We start from the raw sequence: 15000 nt of genomic DNA on the forward strand, positions 1-15000 counted from the left end.
GGGAGACCCTCGCTCATCTTCCCACCGGACCCCAGGGTGGTGGAGGGGGGAGTGAAGCGGCGCCCTGGGGTAGGGTCTGCTGGTCGCATACATGCACACCAAACATAAACACACACACGCACGCACATAGGGAGAGATATAAAAAGAGAGACCCGTAAGCCACTGAAAGATAAGGACTCGGATATGCTAGTGTGCCTACCTAGGTTTGCAGTCCATTAGCCTAAAATAACAAAAACAAGATCCGTCATTTTAATTACACGTCAGAAATGATAAGGATATGAATGTACAGTAGGCTATGCCCATTTTAAACAGTTTAAACTGTGTTGTGTGAACTGTTTAGTCAAAAGGTCAAGGCTTTTCACTCTAGGTTTAATTTCTCTCCATGAAGTTGAGTTCCAGGCGACTCTAAATTACTGCTGAAATATTTTTGGCCAAAACTTCTTACGGCGTAACCCCAGTTAACTTCCCCCCACTGGTCAGATACCGAGCCAGCGCCGCCTCGGAGGCAGATGAAACCATTAAAGCAGCGGCGCTCCGTCTGACAGGAGGAGCGGCCTGCTGTCATTCCGCCAACCACAATCGATGCCACATGAGTGCGGTTACGAGCCTCCGCTTAACTCACTGCTGGCCCCCAACCTCAAACACGGACACACGCAGACAACCACACCATGCAACCACCCAATATAAACATACGGCAGTCCGGTGGACTGAACATCTACTGCTGGTGCTGGGGGATTTTGGGGGATTGCCGTAAAAATTGTGCGCGCGTGTGGCCCGATAAAGTATGTCCGTGTATGAGTGCGTGCGAGTGAGAGAGAGAGGGGCGACTGAAAGCGTGCGTGTGTCCTTGCAAACTTGGCATCAAGTCTTTTAGTCTCGCAGCTCTCCACTTACTGCTCAATTCGAGAAGCGCTTGTTCCACAGTTAACAGGGAAGTTAAGATCGTTTAGATAAAGTCGCTGCCTTCCTATTCACACAGGCTCACAAACACTGCACCAGCTTGAAACATACTTCTGCAATACAGACTAAATGAGCAGTACAATAAAATGCCATACCGTATTTTGCGTCCCAAAGAAACACCATTTGTTCTACCGATCTAGTCTCCACTCAGTAAGAACGTCCAAGGTTTCTGAGAGATGATAGAGGAAAGCCTCTTCAATAAACTATACGCGTGGTGGATTCCACTCCGACTTCTGGGCTGTGTTACTGGACACGTCGGTGGTCTTGATGTATCCAGTGGGGCGAGCTGGTTCCGGTGAGGTTTCGATGTAAACTTTCCGCAGCCAAGTCAAACAACCCCGTCATGTGAGGTCTATCTGGATTTCATGCCAGCTTCCGACACGAGGAAACCAAAAGCCTCAAAACGTCGCTACACAGCACAGTAAAAGCGAAAGTAAAAGGGTGATGTCAAAAATCCTTGATGGGCGACAATCTCTCTAAGTGACGGTACGCGTAAGAGGAGACCTCCAAGGTACCGCACAGCTCTCCAAACGCACTTGGATACTGTGGAATTACATACGTCTCGGCACCACCGTGAGTACACCTTCAGCTCAATAACATGCACATTTGAATTTGGGGGTGACACTTTTCTAATCTCTCGTGTAAATTGTAAACGTGTAGCTGTGGATATCTCCTCTTCGTAATCCTTTGGCACACCCAATCACACACGTCCGCACAGTTCCATGCCCTGCCGATGTGGTGTGAATGGACGTCCCGTCAACAGGGCTGACTTTTACCGGCAGTGGGCAGTGCAGGAATGTCTCCGACGAGAGTCTAATTTGCATATGGCAGCAAAGATGCAGCCTGATTGGATAGTGCCTATCACTCTCACCGCTTTTAATCCAATCAGCTGCTCGCTGCCATGTTTCAGCCAATCAGATGTCTGTCCGAAATAGCGGAGGAGTCAGGGTGCCCTGCTTCTGAGCAGTCAATGGGATTCCAGGGGTGCACAGCGTGCCAAGGCAAACTGTCGCTTTCTTGAGCTGTGTCTGTAAGATCAACATCAAACCTTACCAAAACACTGCTGACGAGAGAAGGCAGGACAAGAGTCTCACTTTGTCTGCCCTCAACAAATTCAACGAACGAGTACATTTAGTCGACAACTGATAACGGTACAGAATATCTGCATATTTAAGCATAATTAGGCAATTTCATTAGGCAATTTCATTAGGCAAACTAGGCAGAGAACGTGAGGCGGTTCCAAAGTACTTTGTTATTCCACCTGATGGTGATCTTCTATATTCCATGTCGGTTTTAAATGCAGTACCTTGGAGTTTCACCCGTTTTCGCGAAGGCCGTATAGTCTATTGGTGAAATTTGGTGTTCTGCACTTGTGTTCAGTTTTTGTGAACATGACAGCTGGATCCCCACCCGTTACTAATGTTAGTGACATGTGAGGATCGAAGTATGCGCAAGTTTTGTTTTTTCATATTCCTTTTGCTACGGACCTTAGTAGGTCTGAAATATGCTGATTGTAAGCCTATATTTTTCCGAAATGGGGTCATGTCTGTCACTGCACTGCATCACACCAGATTAAACCGACAGAGGGCAGCATACGACTAGGACCCCTATAGACATATTTGTGTAATATCAGTAGTGATCGTAGACGTCACATAATAATTAATTGCATTTTACCTTCACCGTATTAGGCTACTTTGCACACACGAAATGTCTGTGCAGATGTAGGTTAAATACTTATTTCCTTACATCTGAGTTTGTAAACTACTTTATGTCTCCATCATAGACTGAACCTGTACCAGTCTATGAGAGAGAGAGAGAGAGAGAGAGAGATGTGATGAGCTAATACCACCTAGCAAAAATAAATAAATTAAAAATAGCCTAATCGCCTGCTATGTTGAGGATCTAAGTCCCTAATCCATTTGGTCGTTTTATTTAAAACTCTTTACATTTTGATACCATCCAACAGTGAAAGGCATCGAAAGCGCGTCCTCTCTCATTAAGGAGTTCGTACATTTGATTTGACATATATCCTACGTCTCTCCCTGTCTAGAAGTTTTAAGAGGCCTGCCAGTTATCCGGCCTATCCACCAACAGCTGGTCTAGTCTTAAGATTTAGCCACAGGGTTGAATTTAAAAAATAACGGCTAGTGCTTCAGGTTTTCCAGGCGGCCTGCCCCGGGTGATTGAAAGTGACTGCCCGCCTCTGACGATAAACGGAGAGGGGATTTCCACGATCAACTCATCAGCACATCCAAGCATTACAATATTATTTAAACCTGTTGCCACAAAAGGGAGAGAGGAAATTCAGTTGGCCTGGTCAGACTCAAGAGTTGTACGTTTTGGCATCTTTCAGCATAAGCGAGCCACGATGCGCCTGAAGCGCACCTTTCGGCAATGCTCATCCATCGCCACGGGCTTCTGCTGAAGTGGCCGTGGGCACTGAAACTTTAACTATTTTCATTTTTAATTTGTATAAAATGAGAAATCAGTGTTTCTGTGATATTCGATTAATTTGTCATCTTTCATGAATTCAAATGGGCATTTAAGGATGTCTCCTAGCTACGCAACTTTAACATATCAAGGTGATATCCAGTAGCCTGTATCCTGTCTCTAGTTATACAATCAACTGTCTATCTTGTGAAAGCAAACACGTGCCTTGCCTCAAGACGGGCGTCCTAATCTCGACCTCATGGGTTTGACAAGGACAGCAATAGGCTAGCGGAAGCAAACTACTACAGACTACCCACTGCCCACGATGCGATACACAGTTGCACTCCCACTTGCGCACCCATATTGTTCTCGTCGTGCGTGACAGTTGATATGGTTGTATGAGTTATTTACTGGGACACATTGGTGAGATCGATGCCATTATGAAGGGCATGTTCATCTGTGCGCTTATCAAGGCACGCAGACCAGCGGCAGGTGCTCAGCGTGACGCGAGGGCCGGCCAGCCATTGTTCATGTCTGGCTGACAGACCCAAGTCAATTACGCATTTAACTGGAAAAGCACGGCATGGAATAATAAAAAATGCCTCCGTTTTGTGGAGAAATAGCCTACAGCATGAAACATTTCCTGTGTGCAATTCCTTCTAAATTGCTCTCAACTATTCCAGTGTCCAGTCCACAAAATTCGTCCAGTGTTGCGGCATCTTAAAACAGCAATTAAGGTGTGGAAATAACAGTATTACTCTAAGATAAGCAGAGAATTTCTCTGAAATTTCTCTGAAATTCTGACTTAGTCAAAAGGACAACCCCTTCAAACCGTCATAACAATACCAACCACATTTAAACATATTTTAGATTAGGCTTAATGCAGTATGAAAATGTTACTCTATTAATGAACTGAATTTATTTGTATTCATGTTCTTTTCTATTTCATGCCAGTTGAGGAACCGATTGTGTAGAGGAAAGGCGATCTTCTTGTAGGTTAGGCTACACAAAATATCATTAATTTTCATTAAAACAATTTGCAACTTATTTTTCCCATAGTCAACATTAATATTTTCTTGCTTTATTTTCTTTAACAAAACAATATATCTATACATATATGTCCTATAATTAATTTAGTGCTTAGATTTCTCGTTTTATTTTTCAGACAGCTTATTTTAGGAACATTCTTACAGTCTTACAAGTATCCTTATGGCTGTATTTCCCTAGCTCTAGTTTTATTTCAGTAGGCTAAACATTTAATTGACAGTATTGACAATGTTGACAACACAAAGCCTCATGACAAAACTGTTCCAATTTTATCTTCACATTCTCTTAGTAATAAATACATTGTCTGTTCCTTAATAAACATTATTACAAAGTTACAGCCGAACATTTGAAAGTGTCCTACGTTCATACATTTTCACTAGATGTGTGTGACCTTCACTCGCGCGCATCGAAGCAGCCCCCCGCCCCCCGTTCTCCTGCATAAGCCCTCACTGGTATATTAACAACCATTGCAGGACGCACGTCTTGAGTTTCCAGTCTCCCTTGCCTAGCCCTGAACCGGTGTAATAGGAGTACTCCACCTCGCAAGATCAATAGCGCTTGTAGTCGGCTATAAAATCTATTGATATGCGTCGCGAGGCTACAAATGCACTGCCATGTTTCAGTGATCAATAGCCTACAGGTACACCGGGTCAATGTGTTACGTAAAGATAGCCTCATGATTTAGTCTACAGGTGAAATTAGACAACTTTTTGACTACATGACATGCCATTAAAAATGTATAAAACACAAACAGTCTCAGCTGCATTAAATGCAAAATATAGGCTTATCAAACAAAAATGTTAACATTGCTTGCACAACAATATTTGTGGCAGATTGTATTTTCTACATCAGTGGTGGTTGTCTTACATGGCAACGCATAGGACAACCCAGGGTTGACAAAAATGTAAATTTTAAAATAGGATTTATAATTTATGCCACACATACACATAAAATTACACTATTGAACAATGGTTATTGACTGTCACCTTAAATACATAGTTTATACACAACTTTTTTTAAAATGTAATTGCAATACGTTTATGCATCCATAAATATATATTGTTTAATATTAGTTTCACTATTTGAGCCATTTTTTTCCACTACTCAACTCTTGTTCAAGCCACTGCAAGCCTTGTGGTCAACAACCCACCCACACACACACTCACTCACCTACTCAACCCCCCCCCCCTCTCTCAAACAAACAGGAACAAACAGACAAAATGATCTGGAAATGCATATCTATTTCAAAACATCCCTGTTTGCTTTCTGAAAACAGGACAATGAGGGAGGGGAGTGTGCAAGCGCAAGACAAAGAGGTGAGAAACCATGAAACAAGATTCCTCTACTACTAAAACCCTCAAACCAGACAAATGCAATAACAAAATAATTCACCTTAATATACAGAGACACAAAAAAACAGTGTGCCCAACGCTAAAGAAACGTGACCGAGAGCATCCTGTGAAATTGAAAAGTGCCAATGCTACGGCGCAGAGTGCCCTGCTCGGACAGCGCTAAGAAAAGTCTGGGAGTTACCAAAGAGAGAGTTGCTGTTTCGGCCCTTCCTCATCAGGTACATGGCCCAGGACAAACCGGTGGATGAGCTGAAGCCTCCAGGGTTCATGCCGGTCATCTTGTAGGTTTGGGTGAGGGGGGGAGGCGTGAAGAGTGAGCGAGAGAGAGGATATGTGTGGCAACCCCAATTTCCTGCTCACTAATCAGTGGAATCTTGAAGTTGCTCAACTGCCTCTGACTTTGACGAATCAGGAGACGCCGTCTCTGCAGTCAGACCCTCTACTCGCTATATACTCCAACTGTGCCCCCCTCCAACACACACACACACACACACACACACACACACACACACGCCAACATGCTTATAAGCAAAAAGCCGTGACGAAGAAGCAAATGTGTAAAGAGAGGCGAGGAGGTGAGAGGAGAGGAGAGGAGAGGAGAGGAGAGCCTCTGGCCGTTTAATGCAGCCTCAGGAGACAGCCGCCTCTCTGCCCCGGGGCTATCTCTACCTGCTCGTTTCATTTAGCTACTTAAATGATTTTCTCTCTCAGCCTCTCCTCACTTACCCCCACTCTCTCTCTCTCTTTATCTATTCATCTCTCTCTTTCTCTTCATACTCTCTTTCCCTTCATCTCTTTTCTCTCTGTTTTCTTTCTCTCTCTTAAATGCCTCTGCTCCCGTCACCATCCGCTCTGTCTCTGTCTGTGTGTAGTAGTGCACGGGCTGTCATTAAAGCTTAGTTAGGAGTTAGTGAAAGCTCAGTCATTAGTTAGGCTGTAGTTAAAGCTGACATCATTTGTTTTGCAAGAGAGATGAGCAGGGCCAAAATGACTCTATTTGATGAAATACTAAAGCTGTACTGCAAGTCATTGCAAATGTCTATGAATTGTTACTTCTCTTTCCTGTTTTTAAAAACAAATTATTATGTCAGCACACCTTGATCCACACCCACTGCTAGAGAGATGGATTAGATAGCATGATGTATTGCTGTTAGAGAGAAGAAAAAAAACATTGCTTCCTTTTTAGGTGTGTGTGATGAAATAGTGTTCTGTGGTGGGAAAGGAAGAGAGGGAACATTGTCATCAGTCTGGTCACTGTGTGGTCACCCAGAGCAGATCTGCGCGTGTGTGTGTGTGTGTGTGTGTGTGTGTGTGTGTGTGTGTGTGTGTGTGAGTGTGAGTGTGTGTGTGTGTGTGTGTGTGTGTGTGTGTGTGTGGGGGTTGTGGTGAAAGGATGTATACAATACATGAGGTGAAGTTTCAACATCAGTGGTGTGTGTGGATGAGAGATAGCAGAGAGACATTAGCAGCTGACACAATTACCCCAGATTAGCGTTCATAATCCACACAAAGATCAAATGTATATCAACATGCACAGACACACATACAGCCATACGTCCAATAGTCTAATGTTACTGGTGTGCTGAAAATACTGCAAAATACTCCATAGACAACTTATGGCAGTGTTAACACCCAGATTGTTTGTGTGTGTGTGTGTGTGTGTGTGTGTGTGTGTGTGTGTGTGTGTGTGTGTGTGTGTGTGTGTTTGTGTGTGTGTGTGTGTGTGTGTCTGTGAAGAAGTGAATGCGCACAAGATGTATTGATCCTCATTGGCCTCGGGGTGGCCACTCTCCAGGGCTTATAGGGGACAGTCTGGCCCTGGGCACTTTGGGAAGAGGGCATGTCCACTGGAGGACACACACACACACACACACACACAGGTGGTCCAGCACTAGAGGAAGATCAATCCATAACCATTTCAGCCATAACCACTGTCACGGTACTTCTTCAAAACCAAAATGACATCCACTTCATCCCCCACAGTTGGCTTCCTCTCACACCGCATCATCAATTTCTCCATCTCAGCATATACAATACAGGACTGATGTTAAGTATGTAGGAGCTGCAACAGATGATGAGACTTATTGCAAAAATATGTCATATTTCAAGTAAACCTGGCACAATGCGTTAGTTTGGGGCAGCCGTGGCCCACTGGTTAGCACTCTGGACTTGTAACTGGAGGGTTGCCGGTTCGAGCCCCGACCCGTGGGCTGCGGCTGAAGTGCCCTTGAGCAAGGCACCTAACCCCTCACTGCTCCCCGAGCGCTGCCATTGTAGCAGGCAGCTCACTGCGCCGGGATTAGTGTGTGCTTCACCTCACTGTGTGCTGTTTGTGTTTCACTAATTCACTGATTGGGTTAAATGCAGAGACCAAATTTCCCTCACAGGATCAAAAAAGTATATATACTTATACTAGTTTAGTGTAGTCTATTGTTGGCCCGTATACTGTATGTCAATGGACATAGCTGAAAAAAATAGTAGTCTCTGTAATACAAGGCAACAGAGAAAAATAGGTGTCGTACACAAAGTAGCTTACAAATGTTGACAGACAAATGGAGATGTCTGAACACTAGTCTATTGGTGCATCTAGTTAGTACAAAACATAACATAACTTCTGATGTTAAAAGTCAATGTTCTTCACTTAACTGCCTTTGCATTTTGTCATTTTGCAGCCATCTTTCCAAATGATCTTCACCATAGGGAATAAATAATGTATTCAAAAGGCCAACTAAATGACATTGATTAATCATTCAATAACCTACCAATGCAAAACTAATTGACAGAAACATTGAATGTGCATTAACAGAACTCAACACAAGAACTAGACTTGTGAACAAAACACTTAATAGGAGCCATGGATAACATATGCATTCAGAAATACCCCAACTATCTAACTAATAAAGAAAAATACAAATTCAGACACCAGGTGATTTGTGCTGCTAATGTCTTAAAACTAAACTAATATTTGTTTAATTTAGGCTAAAAGTTATTTTTTCTTCAGAGAAATGGCACCTATTTCACCTTCATACGATTAAATCAAATAACTGATTTATTAATGCGTTTACTTTATTGAGATGAACTACCGTTCTGTTCCCGCCTTCATTTTTTCTTTGTGTGTGACTCTCCATAACCCATCTCTCTCTCTCTTAACTAACTGTTCCAGAAAGAGAGAGATAGAGAGAGGAGAGAGAGAGAGAGAGAGGGAGGAATGTAACTGTCCCGTTAGTTCTTCTCTATAATTCATGGCGCTGTTGTGCAGATGCAGTTAACTACTGCTTAAAAGTAATTAATTGATTTTCTGACATATCAGTTAGCAGGACAGTGAGGCAACCGAGCAAAGCACTCTACACTCATTCTATTCTTTTCACTCCCTCTTTCTCTTTTTCTTCTTTTCACTCCCTTTCTCTTTCTCTCCTTTTGACTCCCTCTCTTTCTTTCTCTCCGTTTAACTCCCTCGCTCTCTCTTTCTCTCTCAGACCTGGCCACAACAAACATTTCACTTGCTTTACTCAAAATCAGGCCACAGCTATGAGAGATTGAAAATTATGACAAAGTCAATTATGCGTGTGTTTATGTATGTAGGTGAGAGTGATTCCCTTAAGAATTTAAGCCTACACAAGACACACACACACACACACACACACACACACACACACATACAGCACACATGCACACACACACACACCAGCTGTATTGACATTGTTGCAGATGAGAGGGTGCTCCAATTCTCAGACACACACTTTTGTGACGTCAGCCTCACAAGAGGGCTTCTTTTCCCATGAACCTTTTGAGAAAGTCCCCCTAAACAACCCTTTCTCATACAGACAGACTGAGTGACACACACACACACACACACACTCTCTCTCTCTCTCTCTCTCCCCCTCTCTCTCTCCCTCTCCCTCTCTCCAGTGAAGTCAGTCCGAGGGACACCTGTATAAAAAATGCCTGGTCAACACAAGCTAATGTTTCTTATAACACATTTACAACCATGTCATAGAACCTTAATAAAGAGATGGCCGATTCAGCATTGCACTCCCTTCTGTGCCAGCCAGCTGTGTTATGTGGCTTATTGCCTTGTCATCCACAAATCACTATTGTGACTTTCTGTGCAATAGGCCTGGTTGTCCTGTTACGACAGATATGTCTACTGTACATTTGTGTGTGTGTGTGTGTGTATGTGTGTGTGTGTGTGTGTGTGAGAATTCGTCCCAGAGGACTGGGACAGCGGGTCAGCTGCACTAATGCCCTCCTCCTTAAGAAGCTAACGACACAGGCTTTAACTGTCCCTCTGTGAAACTCAATCTCTCCCCATCCTTGATGTTATTCCCTGAGGCCTACTAGCCTAGCCACTCAGGAGACTAGCCACTGGGCACTGCCTTGACCGGTGAATGGGACAGATGCTGGCCTCATCAGATGAGTTGGCATCATCTGAACGCCTCTGGACGGTCATTTTTTTTAGTGATGGACCATTGGGGGTGGGGGGGGGGTGAGATAAAAGGTTTTAGAAACATTAAATGTCAGTATATATGTAAAGAGTGACTTCTTATATAAACAAAGCAATATCATATGTTTTCATGACTATCATTACAATTGACTCGGAAAAGTCGGAATTAACACCATCAATATTTAAAGTTATCTATATTGCAAATAGTAATTTTTTTCTCTGGGTGTTCAGAGTAAGCCATAAGCCTGTGACATATCATGAAATAGTGTACTGACTGAGCAAAGTACTAATATGAATCTTAGAGCAAGGCCTCTCTTTTTCAAAATGATGAAAAAGGATTTTGATTCCATATCAGATTTCTCTGATAAATCTTTGCTCTCCATATACAGGAGGCTTTGAGCAGGCTGGTATTTTTGGGATGGTCTGCTGTGTTTGGAGCCGGATGATGGTGTGTGTGTGTGTGTGTGTGTGTGTGTGTGTGTGTGTGTGTGTGTGTGTGTGTGTGTATGTGTGTGTGTGTGTGCCTGTGTGGTGAATTATTTAGCAAGCCCCTCAGTTCAGCGCTGGCTATCAGCTTTATGATGAGCATTTCCTGTGAAATCACTGATTGATTTTCTGACACAAGTAATGACAACTTAGAGGCAGGGCAGAGAGAGAGAGAGAGAGAGAGAGAGAGAGAGAGAGAGAGAGAGAGAGAGAGATAGATAGATAGATAGATAGAGAGAGAGAGAGTATGTGAAAGAAAAAAAGACTTTTGGAGAGGTTTTTCATGGAGTGTCTAGAGTGTAGCAGAACCTGGCCAAACTCCAGCTAAGTGTGCCCTGGTATAAAGTGCATTTGGGGTTTTCCGTATGGCAGATGCCAAAGCGTATACCCCGTGAGACGAGAGGAAGAGAGGAGACAGCGAGAAATGAGGAAGAGAGGAGAGAGAGATAGAGAGAGATGAGAAGAAGAGAGGAGAGGAAGAGATAGAGAGAGAGATGAGAGGAAGAGAGGAGAGAGAGAGAGAGAGAGAGAGAGAAAGAGAGAGAGCGATGGAAGATGGAGTGACGAGTGCGAGTGGGGGAGAAGTCGCCTCAGGCAGTGTTTAGTGCAGTTTGAATGGATGAACAGGAGCAATGGAGCAGAAAACACACACACACTCACACACACACACACACAGAGAGACAGAGAGAAACACTCACTCACACAAACACACACACACACACATACACACACACACACACACACACAGAGACAGAGAGAAACACTCACTCACACACACACACACACACACACACACACACACACACACACACACAGAGAGAGAGAGAGAGAGAGAGAGAGAGAGAGAGAGAGAGAGAGAGAGAGAGAGAAACACTCACACAGACAGACACACACACACACACACACACAATACACACATGACCTGAGACTGGTAGGAAGAATCCAGTCTTTCACACTGACAGCCCACCCAGCAAAACAACCAACATCCAAACTGACACATAGGTGGGCAAATGTGTGTTTGTGCACAAAAGTGTGTTTCGTCTGGCTGTGTTTGCCACTGAATAACCATAAGATGATCTCCAATCATAAGGTAATGAAACATGACAAACTCTTTCTTTGTTGTAATTAGGCCTACCAGTAACTCTTGGTTACAATCCAGCAGTTTACCGCCATCGTCTCTTTTCTTTTCTAATTGACAGCCACTTGAATGTAAGTAAATAAATAAAAAAAAAAAACACTACATTAGCCACTTGCTTAGGGATTTGACTCGATCAGGTGAGCCTCTGAGACACTCTGTCTCCTACTGTCCTGACTGCCCCCAGTGCATATCACTAAGAGGAGTATGCATATGCGCATTAATGAGGTTCATGCAACTGGACTGGGTGTGTGTGTGTGTGTGTGTGTGTGTGTGTGTGTGTTTGTGTGTGTGTGGCAGAGAGAGAGAGAGAGATAGCGAGAGAGTGTGTTTGTGTTCTCCCTTAGACAAAAATATGCTAGTAGTTTCATTGGCTGCCCTCTATAACTTCTCTGATAGCGTATTTTGTCATTGTATTTTGACATTGTCTGTCATTGTATTTTGACATTGTTTCTTTAATAACACAACAGTAAACAATCTGTTCCTTGTGAGTAGTGAATGTGAAGTCTGATTGCATGAGGAGTCTAAGAATGTGACTATTGTTGAAATAAGATGCTCTTGTGATTTGTACATGGACACTTGTTTTAACTCCAAGCTGCTGAAATGGACTAAGCAAGCCAATTGAAAAAAAAACTTGCAAAGTACTGCTCCATTTCCGCAATAATCCATCCATGTGGCCTATCCATCTGGAAGCGACGATGCCATGCCGATGCAATTTTTATCTACATCTATGTCAGGTACCCACTTCACTTATTTCACATGTTACATTGCAATTTTTGTTTTTTGTTATTTTATACATATAAAAAAAGAAATAAGAAAAGACATGACAAAAAAAAAAAATGCAGTTCAGAATGAAAATAGCACAATGCATTCTGTGTTTGATCAGACCTGCCTAAGTGTGTAACTTACTTCCTTCAATGTTTGGATCTGTGAATCTTCTCCTGTGTTAAGGTCCAAATAAAAGCATTAAAATGTGTGTGTGTGTGTGTGTGTCTGTGGCAGAGAGAGAGAGAGAGAGAGAGAGAGAAAGAGAGAGAGAGAGAGAGAGAGGGAGAGAGTGTGTTTGTGTATCTTTCTCCCTTAGACAAAAATATGCTTTAAGTAGTTTTATTGGCTGCCCTCTATAACTTCTCTGATAGCGTATTTTATCTGTTCCTTGTGAGTAGTGGATGTGAAGTCTGACTGCATGAGGGTGTTGGTGTTGCACCAGTGAGTGTGTGAGTGAAGGAGAGATGGGTAGTTTCAGGAACGATAGATAGATAGATAGATAGATAGATAGATAGATAGATAGATAGATAGAGATACTTTATTTATCCAGAAGGAAATTAAGGTGTCCAATAGCTTATACACATCATACACAGCCACATGACATCCACATACTGTACAACAAAAATACAAAAGAAGATATCAATAGTGTGCCCTTACAGTAAAGTTAGATTGTAACATGTTAAAGGAGTGGTGTGGAAAAATGCAAAAAGGTGCAACAGTATCATAGTGCAAGAGAGTGTTAGTGCAAGAGATGGAGAGATAGGAAGAAAAGAGGGATGAAGGACAGGAAAAGAAGGGATGGAGAGGGTTTGGAGAAGGAAATCCCAGAGGAAACCAGAATCAGAAGCGAGAGGATGTCACCAGGCAAGAGAAAAGAAGAAGAGAGGATGCTCTCTCTCTCTCTCTCACTCACTCTATCTGCAGCATCTGTGCTCCACACCAGCCCTGGGATTCCACTCTTTCAAACTGATCCAAGACCTGTGCTGTTTTAGTAGTTTTCTTTGGCAACGCAAGAGAGAAGGAGAGCAGTAGACAGACATTAGCCCTGGACTGGGGTCAGCTAGCTTTAAGGTCTTAGGCCTCTTCCCTAGACTACAGCCCAGCGATGGCTCACTCTAGATCAACACACCAGTTCAGAGCTGACAGATAAAGCAATGTGATTTGACTCTGGGAGAGACAGTGTTTTCCCACCCTGGCGTGTGTCTGTGTGTGGATGGCTCAATCACACTAGGAACAGACGGCTGAGTTCAGATGAAGCTGAACAGGGTGTGTGTTGGGGACTTCCCATGACTCTGTGGATTCCCCCTCCATTCCAATGAATCCAATGTCAGCCGAAGAATGATTACTGCACAGGGACTATTGGACGAGGTGGATCAAGGCCTGGATATAAACAAGCACACACACACACACACACACACACACACACACACACACACACTCTCTCTCTTTCTCTTTCATTCTTACGCTCTCTCATGAAGAGTATGTGTGTGTGTGTGTGTGTGTGTGTGTGTGTGTGTACACTGTGGTAAAATGTGCAAATCATTGTGGCAGATGTCTCTTTGAAGGCGCTGAGTCAGGGCCCAAATCTCCAAGATGCACTCACAAACACACACACACACACACACACACACACACACACATTTTCATAAATGCATGCAGTTGAAAATATGAAGCTCTAATCCTTCTGCATTGACTACACACATGAACATTTACACATGCACACATACACACACACACACACCTCCGTCTTTCTCACTCTTTCTCTCTCTCAAACACACACACACACACACACGAACCCACACACAGGTTCAGCAACCGATGTGAGAAAGACCACCTTTTGATGCCCTCTACTCTCCACAGTGACTAAACCCAACAAACAGCCCCTCTCCTCTCGTGCGGATTGGCCCCTGGCCGGCAAGCGTGAGGAGAGATGTGGTGCGGTCAGCACTGGCCTTTTTACCCGCGTCGTAAGGAGAGATCTCAGCTCAATAAAAGAGTCATTAGTCACCCGCAAAATCAATTAATCACTCACACACACAGCCAAACACACACCCTGCCCAACAACCCCAACCAACCCCCACCCCGCCCAAATTACACACATGCATGAAGACACGCATATATGCACAGATGTACTCACACCACCCAGAAACACACACACACACACACACACACACACACACACACACAGACACACACACACATACACACACACACTCTCACACACACACAACTCAATGTTTAGATCCAACTTTCACTCTTAGACACATTACTGAAGCGTAGAACCTTATACTCTTCCAGAGTTGTGTTCTCGCCCTGGCCTCCAACTTGCAACACATACGAAGTCCAGAAGAACATTCTAGACAGCGGGAGCGCATCAT

At 43.6% G+C, this 15000-nt stretch overlaps 1 protein-coding gene across 8 annotated transcripts in view; it reads right to left on the reverse strand.

Annotated features, from left to right (window-relative positions):
* Positions 1 to 15000, reverse strand: part of runx1 (RUNX family transcription factor 1) — a 53087-nt gene that overhangs the window by 17425 nt on the left and 20662 nt on the right. For 3 of the 8 annotated variants that reach the window (XM_048268069.1, XM_048268070.1, XM_048268064.1), the window contains exons 1-2: positions 5971 to 7108; positions 1 to 76 (exon numbers count right to left, since the gene is read on the reverse strand). The exon at positions 1 to 76 is cut by the window's left edge and continues 184 nt beyond it. In XM_048268069.1, coding sequence (XP_048124026.1) covers positions 1 to 76; positions 5971 to 6067 — 173 coding nt within the window. In that variant the 5' untranslated portion in view covers positions 6068 to 7108. Of the gene's footprint in view, positions 80 to 199; positions 221 to 1055; positions 1687 to 5970; positions 7109 to 15000 lie in introns of those variants that run through there. The other 5 variants (XM_048268073.1, XM_048268068.1, XM_048268071.1 and 2 more) reach the window with 4 other exon arrangements.

The sequence above is a fragment of the Alosa alosa genome, chromosome 17 (assembly GCF_017589495.1).
Source record: "Alosa alosa isolate M-15738 ecotype Scorff River chromosome 17, AALO_Geno_1.1, whole genome shotgun sequence".
NCBI classification, from domain to species: domain Eukaryota; kingdom Metazoa; phylum Chordata; class Actinopteri; order Clupeiformes; family Clupeidae; genus Alosa; species Alosa alosa.